This window comes from Ctenopharyngodon idella, chromosome 17 (genome assembly GCF_019924925.1).
Source record: "Ctenopharyngodon idella isolate HZGC_01 chromosome 17, HZGC01, whole genome shotgun sequence".
Lineage (NCBI taxonomy): Eukaryota > Metazoa > Chordata > Actinopteri > Cypriniformes > Xenocyprididae > Ctenopharyngodon > Ctenopharyngodon idella.
Window position 1 is genome coordinate 7906310 of NC_067236.1, and position 13182 is coordinate 7919491.

The 13182-nt window shown below is 38.5% G+C and overlaps 1 protein-coding gene across 1 annotated transcript; it reads left to right on the top strand.

Moving 5' to 3' along the window:
* The first annotated feature begins 236 nt into the window (after positions 1-236).
* Positions 237-11355, top strand: iars2 (isoleucyl-tRNA synthetase 2, mitochondrial). The gene is made up of 23 exons (XM_051868946.1): positions 237-541; positions 703-825; positions 992-1145; positions 1323-1471; positions 3334-3383; positions 3521-3630; positions 3739-3829; positions 3916-4031; positions 4117-4286; positions 4375-4465; positions 4575-4726; positions 6499-6659; positions 6740-6842; positions 7344-7437; positions 7600-7708; positions 8218-8320; positions 8460-8585; positions 9058-9189; positions 9281-9387; positions 9482-9627; positions 9719-9909; positions 10034-10178; positions 10430-11355. The coding sequence occupies exons 1-23, from the start codon at positions 356-358 to the stop codon at positions 10573-10575; spliced, it is 2955 nt and encodes a 984-aa protein (XP_051724906.1). The 5' UTR covers positions 237-355; the 3' UTR covers positions 10576-11355.
* The last annotated feature ends 1827 nt before the right edge of the window (positions 11356-13182 follow it).

Below are 13182 nucleotides of genomic sequence, written 5' to 3' on the forward strand. Positions count from 1 at the left end.
TATATATATATAGTTAAAATGCAAACATGCCTCTGAATAAAACTAAGGTGTTTTTCCTCTCGAGTGTGAGCTCCATATTCTTACTATATCATACTATATGGGCCACAAAACCTAATGCTGCCTTCGAACTCAAGCTCCTCACTAGCGACCCTACAGCGCCCTCTTGCGTTTCAAATCCGCAGTCACAACATGAAAAAGCGTTTTTGTTTATGTGAAATGTTTGTCTCTTCGCAGCTCCCGTAGTTGTCCGTCGTTTCTATCGTTCCGGTAGAGATCGAGTGCCGCCCATGCGGAGGAGGTCACATCCCATAACAAACTCTCACCCTGGTCGAAAACTCAGCTGTCAAAGTCCCTCATGCTGCTTGTTCGGCGTTCAGCAGTTGGTTTCAGGCTCGGCGGTGTGGCTCGATGGGGTCTGCGCTGTCTGTGCTCTGGAGACGCAGCGGGCCGGTACCGGGACACTGTGCTGCTGCCCCGCACTGACTTCCCCATGAAAGTGAACGGGCCAAACCTCCTTGAGCGAGAGATCCAGATCCAGCAGGTAAGAGTGTCAGGTCCACAACCTGCCATAATGCTGTTAAAACTGTAAATCACCCTGAATGATTAAGATGACAGCATCTGTTGCATTTCCATAAAGCCTCAGCTCTCGGCTGACTGGTTTTTCTTGTGTTGGAGTTTGAACTTTGTTGTGTTGTTCTACAGAAATGTGGTTTTGACCAGCTGTACACATGGCAGAGACAGAAAAAATCTAAGAAGGAGTATTGCCTTCATGATGGACCACCGTATGCCAATGGGGACCCGCACGTTGGGCACGCTCTCAATAAGGTACCTCCTGACAGTTCTTAATAACACAAGCAGATGTTCCTAAATTCACATCCTTCATTGTTCCTTCAAAGACATCATAAAAATAGGAATTCCCTATAGGAATGGAGATACGCTCACACAAGCTTCTTAATATGCCATCAGCATCTTCATTTGATCTCTCCTGCAGATCCTCAAAGACATCCGGAACCGTTTTGAGGTGCTGAGAGGCAGGCTGGTGCACTATGTGCCCGGCTGGGACTGCCATGGGCTGCCTATTGAGCTCAAAGCATTGGGAGACCTGGAAACCAGTGAGCTGACTCCTCTGCAGATCAGACAGAAAGGTCAGGAGGCCACATATAATGAATGTTCTGGTGAAAAAGTAATTTAAAATTTGTTTTAGTATTAAAAGCTTGTGTGCTTATTTGAAAAAAGAAAAAAAAACCCTGTGATCTAAGTAGTGTTGTTAAAATATGCTGCTTCTGCTGAATCCAAAACTGCCTTTTTATCTCTCCGTTCAGCAAGGGAATTTGCAGAGAGGGCCATATCTCGGCAGCGTGCTGCATTCCAGCGCTGGGGTGTGATGGCTGACTGGGACAATTGTTATTACACTTTTGATGGGAAATATGAAGCGGCCCAGATCAAAGTCTTCCTGGAGATGCACAACAAGGTGAGAAAAGCTCTTTCAACACAGCTTGACATGTTTGATTTCATTCTGTATGTGAGGATTTCAACAAAAAAATTTATATTCTGCAATTTTTTACACTACCGTTTTAGAAGTTTAGAGTTAGATTTAAGATTAAGAGTTAAGAGAAAGATTTTTAAAATATTCTGGCTGCATTTATTTTATCAAATGGCAATAAAACAGTAAAAACATAATATTGTGAAATATTTATACAATTTAAAACTTAATTTATGAAGTTTTCTATTTTAAAGTTGGCATGAAATGGGGGTTGGTGTAGTCTTTTCTTTTCTTATTGTAACATACATCCTACTGTAACGACTTCTTGTACAAGAAACAATGTGGGACTTGATTTTGTCCATCGGGAATTGATTGCATCACTGGATGGTTGTGGTTTGCTATTGCTGCGATCTCATGTGAGTGACAGGTTGCACCGGTAAACACGTCGTCAGAGAAGAGAAAAGATGTCACCGCAAGAGTTATTTCGATTAAAGATTACAAGGGCACATGAATTAAAAAAATAAGGATGTGCACAGATAAATCCTTTATAATAAACACTGCTATGTTAAAAAAAAATGGTGCATTTTTATTTCTTGGTAACAATATTAATTTTTGTTCATTCTGGCTTTAATGATCAAAAGTCAAATGATTAAGTTCATTCTAGCTGGCTGAAGGAAAATAAAATAAATATATGTAAGCAATAAGGTACTCAAGGTTGTGCTGTATCTTGTATAAGTCACGGCTGAAATTCACAATACAAATATTAAAGCCAAAAATATGTAACAATGCAACTTTCATGAAGTAAACTTTTACTAAAAGCCTTCCTTCCGCCGGAACAAATAGTCCCTGACCATGAACAGCAACAGAAGTTACATTATTACACCATTAGATGGCAGCAAAGACTGTCTTTATGAGTGTGTCAGTCAATAGCGAAGACTTTTACATTGAAAACACTGAATTGTTGTGAACATGGAACAAGACGCAACTGACAAATGCTTTGACTAGTGCTGTGAGTCACGGGAAAACCCCTTAACTGTTAAAAGGACAGGATAATACATCGGACATTTAAACAGATTTTGGTAACACTTTACAATAAGGTTCATTAGTTAAACATTAGTTAATGTATTAATTAACATGAACTAACCATGAGCAATACATTTGTTACTGTATTTACTAATCTTCGTTAATGTTAGTTAATGAAAATACAGTTGTTCATTGTTTGTTCATATTACTTCAAAGTGCATTAATTAATGTTAACGAGATTTTAATAATGTATTAGTAAATGTTGAAAATAACATTAACAAAGATTAATAAATGCTGTATAAGTGCAAGTTCTTTATTACTTCACGTTAACTAATGTAGTTAACTAATGCTAACTAATGAACCTTATTGTGAAGTGTTACCCAGATTTTTTTATTATGAACATAGGACTGACCTGAAGGAAAATGCTAAATCTGAATGCAGGTAATAAACTCGCTCACTCGATCTTTTTCTCACAACACTCTTCTACATTATACAGTAAGCTTCAATGAACAATATCAGTTGAGAACATACAGTTTACATTGCTAAGAGGGGTTGCTAAGGGTGTTGTGTAGTGATACACATAACCGTTGAGTGAAGCGGTCATAGCCGTGTTTTATCGTGAATAAAACACAGCTATTGACCAATCAGAATCAAGGACAGGAACTAACCATTTTACAAATAAGAAATATATATATATATATATATATATATATATATATATATATCATTTTTATTTATTTTTTTGACCCCAAACTTAGTAGTGTACTCACCCTCATGTCATTGAAAAGATTCTCACTTTCCCCTTCTCTTCCTATCTTTGTGTACAGGGTTTAATTTATCAGGACTATAAGCCTGTTTTCTGGTCACCATCATCCAGGTAGGAGAAGCTCAATGTTTGCAGCCTCACATAAACACCTTCTGTAAAGCTTAACAGACATAAAGCTTTGAATTTGAGGTTTTATATTTTAATGTCAGTATATGGTACATGTTTCTGCTGTCTCTGCCTCTGTGAAGGACGGCGCTTGCAGAAGCTGAGCTGGAGTATAATCCAGAACACGTGAGTCGTGCTCTGTACATCACTTTCCCCCTGCTCACCCTGCCAGCCAAACTCGCTGTGAAAGCAGGTGTGTATATGCTGTCTGTCCCTGTGCCATGCACTTTACACAGGTCACATTCACAAAGTTAAAATTACTTTGCTGTTTCTGATGCCAGTATCTTCATCTGTGATTTAGAAAATTGGGGTAGTGTGTCTGTTCTAATATGGACGACCCAGCCATGGACTATTCCAGCCAATGAGGCGGTGTGTTACATGCCCAAAGTACAGTAAGTCACACACCTATGAATCTGTGGGATGGACATGATATAATGTCATGGAGACGTTCATGATCACATGCTTTTCCTCTTCTCAGGTACTCTGTAGTGAAGCGAGCTGATAATGAGCAGCTACTTCTATTGGCCACAGATCGCATGAACAGCCTCGCCTCTAAACTCGGGACAAATCTGGAGATTTTGGGTACATTCGCAGGTAGATCCACTGGCCAGAACCGGTTAAAATGATGCCATCTGAACTGGCCTAAGCATTTATCTGCCTTTCTTTCACTCATCTACAGGGTCAGATCTTGAAGGTGGAGTCTGTCAGCATCCCACAATTCCTTCAAAAGAAGTGACTTTGTTGCCGGCTAATCATGTGACCATGACTAAGGGAACGGGTTTGGTCCACACAGCTCCTGCTCATGGCATGGAAGACTACAGTGTTGCAACACACTTTAATCTGCCAGTAGTATGTCACCCACACCTGTACAGTATATGCTGGAATAGTAAGAATTTTGGGTTGTTGTTGACTTTAAACTTGCTGTCTCTCTCTCTAGGAGTGCATTGTAGATGAGGAGGGCAGGTTTACAGAACTTGCTGGGGCTGAACTGCAGAATAAATCTGTAATGACTGAAGGCAATGCCACAGGTGAGAGAGAAAGATGAATAGATGGAGGAAAGAGAGAATATATGTGTATGATAAAATAATATGCATGATAGTAAATATAACTAATGTGTGTGCGTGTGTGGGTGGGCAGTAATCTCAATGTTGCAGGCAGCGGGTGCAGTTGTGAAGGAGGAGGACTGTGTCCACAGTTACCCGTATGACTGGAGGACCAAACAGCCAGTCGTTACCAGAGCCAGTAAACAGTGGTTTATTAACACAGCCAGCCTCAAAGACAAAGCTAAGGTAAGCCAATAGACTCGGCAGCTTCAGCTGGATGAAATCCATCAAAAAATGTCTGGGTCATGTGGGTATATATATATATATATATATATATATATACAGGTGCTGGTCATATAATTAGAATATCATCAAAAAGTTCTTTTTTTTATTATAAATTATTTTAAAAAATGAAACTTTCATATATTCTAGATTCCCTACATGTAAAGTAAAACATTTCAAAAGTTTTTTTTTTAAATTTTGATGAGCGTACAGCTCATCCAGTATTTCAAAATATTAGAATATTTCATAAGATCAATCAAAAAATGGATTTGCAAAACAGAAAAGTTCAAGTTCTTTAAAGTATGTTCTTTTGTGCACTCAATACTTGATCGGCAGGACATATTACAGCAAATGACTTGCTCCTAGCACAAATTACAGCATCACTGAAGTGTGGCATGGAAGTGATCAGCCTGTGGCACTGCTGAGGCACTATTGAGCCTTCAGATCATCTGTATATTGTTGGATCGACTGTTTCTCATCTTTCTCTTGAAAATATCACATAGATTCAGGTCAGGCATATTGGCTGGCCAATAAAGCTCAGTAATATCATGCTCAGCAAACCACTTGGAAGTGGTTTTTGCACTGTGGGCAGGTGCTAAAGTCCTGCTGGAAAAGGAAATCAGCATCTCCATAAAGCTTGTCAGCAGATGGAAGCATAAAATGCTCCAAAATCTCCTGGAAGATGGCTGCATTGACTCTGCACTTGATAAAACACAATGGACCAACACCAGCAGACGTCACGGCCCCCCCAAATCATTATTGACTTCAGAAACTTCACACTAGACTTCAAGCAGCTTGGATTCTGTGCCTCTCCAGTCTTCCTTCATACTCTGGGACCATGATTTCAACATGAAATGCAAAATTTACTTTTATCTGAAAAGAGGACTTTCGACCACTGTTCACTGTCCAGTTCTTTTTCTCCTTAGCCCAGGTGAGATGCTTCTGACGTTGTCTCTGGTTCAGAAGTGGCTTGGTAGTCCTTTTCCTGAAGATGTCTGAGTGTGGTGACTCTTGATGCGCTGACTCCGGCTTCATTCTACTCATTGTGAAGCTCTCCCAAGTGTTTGAATTGGCTTTACTTGACAGTATTCTCAAGCTTGCGGTCATCCCTGTTGCTTGTGCACCTTTGCCTACCCAATTTCTTCCTTCCAGTCAACTTTGCATTTAATATGCTTTGATATACACTCTGTAAACAGCCACCCCATTCAGTAATGACCTTCTGTGACTTACTCTCTTTGTGGAGGGTGTCAATGATTGTCTCCTGGACCATTGCCAAGTCAGCAGTCTTCCCCATTAGTGTGGTTTCAAAGAACAAAAGATACCCGGAATTTATACTGTAGGGATGGTCATTTAATGAAACTCAAATGTAAATATTTTAATATTTTGAGATACTGGATTTTGGACTTTCATGAGCTGTACGCTCTAATCAACAAAAAAAAAAACTTTTGAAATGTTTTACTTTACATGTAGGGAATCTAGAATATATGAAAGTTTCATTTTTTAAAATAATTTACAATAAAAAAATTAACTTTTTCACGATATTCTAATTATATGACCAGCACCTGTGTGTGTGTGTGTGTGTGTGTGTATGTGTATATATATATATATATACCCACATATACCCCCCCCCTTGAACTGGATATTTCTGCATTTATTTTACTTTTTTTTAGTTACTTTAGTTAGAAGTATTAGAAATAAAATGGACTTCCTAGTAAACTGTGAGTGTATTTGCGTAGGATGCCCTGCAGAAGGTGCGTGTGATACCCGAATCGGCTAGGTCCAGTTTGTTGGCGATGTTGGACAGAAGAACGTACTGGTGTATATCTCGGCAGAGGAGCTGGGGCGTCCCCATCCCAGTGTTCTATCACAAAGAGACCGGAGAGCCACTCTTAAACAAGTATATACTTACACTGTTTTAGACACACTCAAGAAACATGTATAAACTACAAGTTTAAGAATTCCTTCTTTCTTTCTCAGACATTCAGTGACGCACATCGCTAAAGTTTTCTCTGAGAAGGGAAGTGACAGCTGGTGGGCGGAGCCAGTGGAGACATTTCTGACTCCCGAGGTTCTTCAGAAGGTACATGTTCATACACTATTATTCAGAAGTTTGGGGTTGGTAGTATTGTTCCTCTCTTATGCTCAAAAAGTCTGCATTTATATGATCAAAAATACAGTAAAACATGAATAATGTAAAATTTATTACATTTAAAATAACTATTCTGTTTTCTATTTGAATATATCTTAAAATTCCTCTGATGGCAAAGCTGAGTTTTCAGCATCATTGCTCGAGTCTTCAGTGTCACAAGATCCTTCAGAAGGATTTTTTTTTGATGGAAACATACATTTTTTTCAGCATTCTTAAAAAAAAAGAGCATTTATTTAAAATAGAATTCTTTTGTAACATTTTAAATATCTTTACTGTCACTTTTGATCAATTTAATGTGTAATTTCTGAATTTATTATTTTTTATGACAAGTTTTGAAAGGTAGTGTATATTTATACTCAAATTTAAGACTCTTTAGTGCAAAATGAAAAATAAAATTCAGTTTATGTTATAAATTGTTTGTGTCTTTGTCAGAGTAAAGCAGGTGCAGTATCTGATTATGTGCGGGGTGAAGATGTCCTGGATATCTGGTTTGACAGTGGTGTCTCATGGGCCGCTGTACTACAAGGTGAGTCACCAAAGTGGTCCTTATCTATACACGTATTTCTGGTTATTCAAGCAATCAACAAGTATATTATTGATTGCTTGTCTGGGGTTCTTTGTTGCTTTGTTGTGTTGTAGTGTAATGTCTCTCTCTCTCTCTCTCTTTCTCTTTCTCTCTCTTTTTCAGAATCAGATCCACGTGCAGACTCATATGTGGAGGGGAAAGATCAAATCGGTGGTTGGTTTCAGTCGTCTCTCCTCACCAGTGTAGCTGTACGAAATAAAGCCCCTTACAAGTGAGTAATAAAAATGCATTTCTATCATGACAACTCTTGAGTTTAGCATCACAATGGATATGACAATGTTAATGTACTTGGTCTTAGAGGAATAGATCTGCTGTTTATTATTGCTGCTGCTGCTGTTGATTATTTCTGCTGCTGCTATCGCAGAGCAAGTACCGAGACTTGCTACTGCAAATACATACGCAGACACGCTGCTGTTAGCATGTAAGATATACTGTTTCAGCACAAATAGCATGATATTACCAGTAGCAGCTCTATACAGGTGGAGCTGGGGAAGTTGGAGGGTTTTTGAAAGCTGCTACACCAAACACTGACCAGTTTTTGAATGTTGAGCAGCAAGATCATTGGCAGAAACCAATCAGCTGCCCCATTTAGAGAACAATGTGATTACTAGCAGATTGAGTTAAGGACCTATCAGCCTGGCTACGGCATCTAGTGTTTCATGACAACTTTGTATGTGTACGTGACAAATGCATATCATTCACCTTATGCATGTGTTTCAGAGCTCTAGTGGTCCATGGATTTGCTGTGAGTGAGAGAGGAGAAAAAATGTCTAAGTCTATAGGCAATGTGATTGACCCAGATGTTGTTATTAATGGAGGGAAGGTGAGATATGATTAACTAATGCTAGAATCAAATTATGTCATCCAGTCAGTGCGTTCAAACATCCATCTCTCTCTCTCTCTCTCTCTCTCTCTCTCTCTCTCTCTCTCTCTCTCTCTCTCTCTCTCTCTCTCTCTCTCAGGACTTGTCTGCCTGTCCTCCATATGGTGCGGATGTTTTGAGATGGTGGGTTGCAGAGTCGAACGTGTTTTCTGAGGTTCAGATCGGACCAAACACACTGAACGCTGCTAAAGACGGCATCAACAAGGTCTGGCACATATCAGAGGAGATAAATTGATGCAGTATATTGCTGCCTGTCAATGCTAATTTTGAATTCACTTAAAGATTCTTACACAAATACAGTACTGTTTAAAAGTTTCAGTAAGGTCAGTAAGATTTATTTTTGAAATTAATACCTTTATTCTGAAAGGACTCGTTAAATTGATCAAAAGTTATAGTAAAGAAGTTTATAATGTTACAAAAGATTTCTGTTTCAAAACATTGTTCTTTTTATCTTTCTATTTATCAAAGAATCCTGGAAAAAAAATGGGCAAAGTTTACACAAAAATATTAAGCAGCAATATGAACTATTTTCAACATTGTTAATAATAAGAAATGTTTCTTAAGCACCAAATCAGCATTAAAAAAATCTTACTGACCACAAACTTTTGAACAGTAGTATAGATCAAAGTGTTTATGAGTTAATGACCTTTCATTCACCTGCTCTTCTCTGTCCCCAGCTGAGGAACACACTGAGGTTTCTCTTGGGGAATCTTCAGGGTTTTGATCCTCGTTCCCAGGCTGTGGACCCTAAACAAATGCACTACATAGATCAGTACATGCTGCATCTGCTCAGAGAATTCAGCATGAAGGTGAGTCTGAATGTTAACAGGTTACAGTATTTTTTAGGGACTGGGCTTAAACTAGCTGTCGGTCACGTGACACGTGTTGTGTGTGCTGTAGGTAACCGATGCTTACAATGAGTTCGACAATGGCCGTGTAATCCGTCTGCTGCAATCCTTCATCACTAGAGAATTATCCAACTTCTATTTCAGCATCATTAAAGATAGGTAACCACTCATTCAATTATGTAACTTTCTGTTTGAAAATTAAGCTATTTATGTTCTGTAGCAAAACATCTCGCACTCACTGTCTCTCTCTCAGGCTTTATTGTGACCCTGAGGACTCCATTGGTCGGAGGTCGTGTCAAACAGTTCTAGAAGAGATTCTGGATGGAGTGAGTCGCTCTATCGCTCCTGTCCTCCCTCACCTCGCTGAGGAGGTGTACCTGCACTCCCCTGGACATGATGGTACACTCCCATTTTTCGTACTACTGATGCTGTATGATTACAGACTGGCTTACCTCACTGTAATGCTTCTCACCTCTCTCTTTGTCTATAGAGGGGGACACTTTGTTTCGTAGCGGTTGGATTAAGACCAGTTATGTGTGGCGGAGGCCAGGACTGGAGGAAGCAGTAGAGGGCGCGTGTGCTATCAGAGATTCCTTCCTGTCATCTATTCCGGGACGTAACGCTGCTGAATATGACCTTATCATTGCCATTGAACCCGGCCTGTTCTTTGAAATCATGGAGGTAATCACTTAATAGCAAACATTTGTATTGGTGTGAACAGGCCTTTAAATAGATACAAAATTGTGCTTCATTTGCTTGCGACTACATTTGTAAGTTGTTTTTTTTCCCCACCCTTTTCTGACAGTCTCTTCAAGAGGAGCCCACTTCCACCTGCTCCCAGCTGACAGAGCTCATGATGGCCTCGCGCACAACTCTGACAAGCTCTCTCCCACGGGATTTGCCATCGGATGCTGTCACGAGCACAGGAAACTTCCTCATCAACCTGGAAGGTGAGATGCTTTTCTTCTGATATAAATTATTACCCAGTGTTTCTTTCACAAAAACTAACACCAGGTACACATTACTCTTTGTGTAGCAGTTAGTTTAGACCAGAATTGGTAACATGCGTTTTAATTTAGATACAGTCAAGCTAAACTTGCCTTTACTCTGGAAGCAGATAAACACAATTAAGAAAATTCTTAAAAATATTATGGAATAGTAAGTAATTGGGTATTTGTCTGCTTATCTGTGTGTTCTGTAGGGGGAGTGATCCGTGAGGAGAGTTCATATAGTGTAGCCGCGATGCCCACCTCTCTCTCACGCTGTCCGAGATGTTGGCGATACACAGCAGATGAGCCAGACTGCCTCTGCCCACGATGCCAAAACGTGCTGGAAAATACAAAGTAATCACCCTGACTGTTGCCATGACTTCTGCCCACCCACTGGCCCTCCTCCTCTGATGATGAAAAAGGCTTGCAAGGGCTACCATGGACCAGTATGAAACTGCTATTGTAACAGACAGAAAGTTGTCTGAAGCTGTGGGAGAGGGGGATCATGTTACTCAGGGGGTCGGACTGGAGACAAACTGTTATAAATAAATAAAGCAAGAATTTGGATGGAAAAACCAAACAGAAGATTCCCAACTGAGAAAAGATACACAAAAACCTGTTTCAGATCATTCTTACAATATAAGCACTGACCTGGCATCTGTGTAAAATTGACAAATTTTAACAGCGCAGTTCTCTGCTACAGGTTTAAGCCACCTTATTGTCTACGCTGAAAAGAGCATTTGTGCATGTGTATGTCCATTTGTGCGCATGTTTGCGATGGGTGGAAGGTTTGGTTGAACACATCTAACTTTATTTTCTGTATATTCAAGTCATGAAGGGGTATGTTTTATTGTGACACTTTGCACTGAAGATGTATTTAACATGCAGTGTGACTTATTCATGAAATCAAAGCAGAAGTAATTTGTGAAACCATTCTTAATTTGTGACTGGTTGAATATGGCAGTTTATCTAAGAATAGGTTTACAGAATGTACACATTTGTTCTGTTGTTTTCATAAATCAGACTCAGTTAGAGGAGAGTTTGTCAATTTTAGTTTTTTCGGTTTACCTGTAAATGATGCTTTATGACATGAGTTTTATTGCTAAGCCAATAAACAGTACATACAGGGGAAAATAAAGTCTTTTAATGTGTATTTACCTACTAAAAAATTTCCTACTAGGAAATCTGAGTTTCTTAATAGTGTATATATATGGTTTGAGAGGGAGTTCATGTCCAATTTCCTAGTAGGAAAATTCAAGAATCCAAGTAAAGAAATACAACATTCCTAGTAGGAAATTATTGTAATTTATTGCCCTTACTCTGGAAATTGGAACTCAGATTTTCTAGTAGAAAAATATGAGATTCCCACTAAGAAAATACGAGATTCCTAGTAGGAAAGTACGAGATTCCAAGAAGGAAAGTACAAGTTGGCAACTAGGAAAATACGAGTTTCCAGCTAGGAAAATACGAGATTCCAAGTAGGAAAGTACGAGTTTCCAACTAGGAAAATACGACTTTCCAAGTAGGAAAATACGAGTTTCCAACTAGGAAAATACGACAAAATATGAGATTGCTAGTAGGAAATTGTTGTAATTTATTTCCTTTACAATGGAAAGTAGGAAATATGATTTGAGTTTCCTAGTGGGAAATACGAATTGAGAGGGAGTTAATGTCCAACTTTCAGAATAAAGGCAATAAATGACAATAACTTCCTACTAGGAATCTCATATTTTCCTATTTGGAAACTCGTATTTTCCTACTAGGAAATCTGAGTTTTTGAGATTTGAGAGGGAGTTCATGTCCAATTTCCAGAGTAAAGGCAATAAATGACAATAACTTCCTACTAGAAATCTCGTATTTTCCTCGTTGGGAACTCGTATTTTCCTAGTAGGAACTTACAAAAATGTCCAATTTCAAGAGTAAAGGCAATAAATTATAATCATTTCCTAGTAGGAATCTTCTATTGTCCTAGTAGGAAACTCATATTTTCCTAGTAGGAAATCTGATTTTTCACGATTTGAGAGGAAGATTGTCCAATTTCCAGAAAAAAAAAAAGCAATAATTACAATAATGTCCTACTTGAAATCACAAGATTTTCCTACTAGGAAATCTGAGTTTCTTAATAGTATATATGCTTTGAGAGGGAGTTCATGTCCAATTTCCTAGTAGGAAAATTCGAGAATCCAAGTGGGGAAATACAACATTCCTAGTAGGAAATTATTGTAATTTATTGCCCTTACTCTGGAAATTGGAACTCAGCTTTCCTAGTAGGAAAATATGAGATTCCCACTAAGAAAATACGAGATTCCTACTAGGAAAATACTAGATTCCTAGTAGGAAAATACAAGTTTCCAACTAGGAAAATACGAGTTTTCTAGTAGGAAAATACAAGTTTCCAACTAGGAAAATACGAGATTTCAAGTAGGAGAGTACGAGTTTCCAACTAGGAAAATATGAGATTGCTAGTAGGAAATTGTTGAAATTTATTGCCTTTATTCTGAAAGTTGGACATTAACTCCCTCTCAATTCGTATTTCCCACTAGGAAACTCAAATCATATTTCCTAATTTCCATTGTAAAGGCAATAAATTACAACAATTTCCTACTAGCAATCTTATATTTGCCTAGTTGGAAACTCGTATTTTCCTAGTTGGAATCTCATATATTTTCCTAGTTGGAAACTTTTATTTTCCTTGTAGGAAATGCGATTGGAGAGGGAATTCATGTCCAATTTTTTTTACAATAAATAAATTACAATATTTTCCTACTAGGAAATCTGAGTTTTTTTGTAGGAAATACAATTTGAGAGGGAGTTCATATCCAATTTCCAGAGTAAAGGCAATGAATTACAGTAATTTCCTACTAGGAATCTCATTCTCCTACTAGGAATTTCAAATTTTCCTACTAGGAATGTGCAATAATTTAATGCTCGCATTTCATTTTCAGGACAATGAGATGCACAACAG

Excerpts from the sequence above, each read along its gene's own strand:
- iars2 (XM_051868946.1), top strand. The coding sequence starts at position 356 with ATGCTGCTTGTTCGGCGTTCAGCAGTTGGTTTCAGGCTCGGCGGTGTG. Across the intron at positions 3,631-3,738 it reads CAAACTCGCTGTGAAAGCAG|AAAATTGGGGTAGTGTGTCT; the intron begins GTGTGTATATGC and ends TCTGTGATTTAG. Across the intron at positions 9,628-9,718 it reads GCACTCCCCTGGACATGATG|AGGGGGACACTTTGTTTCGT; the intron begins GTACACTCCCAT and ends CTTTGTCTATAG.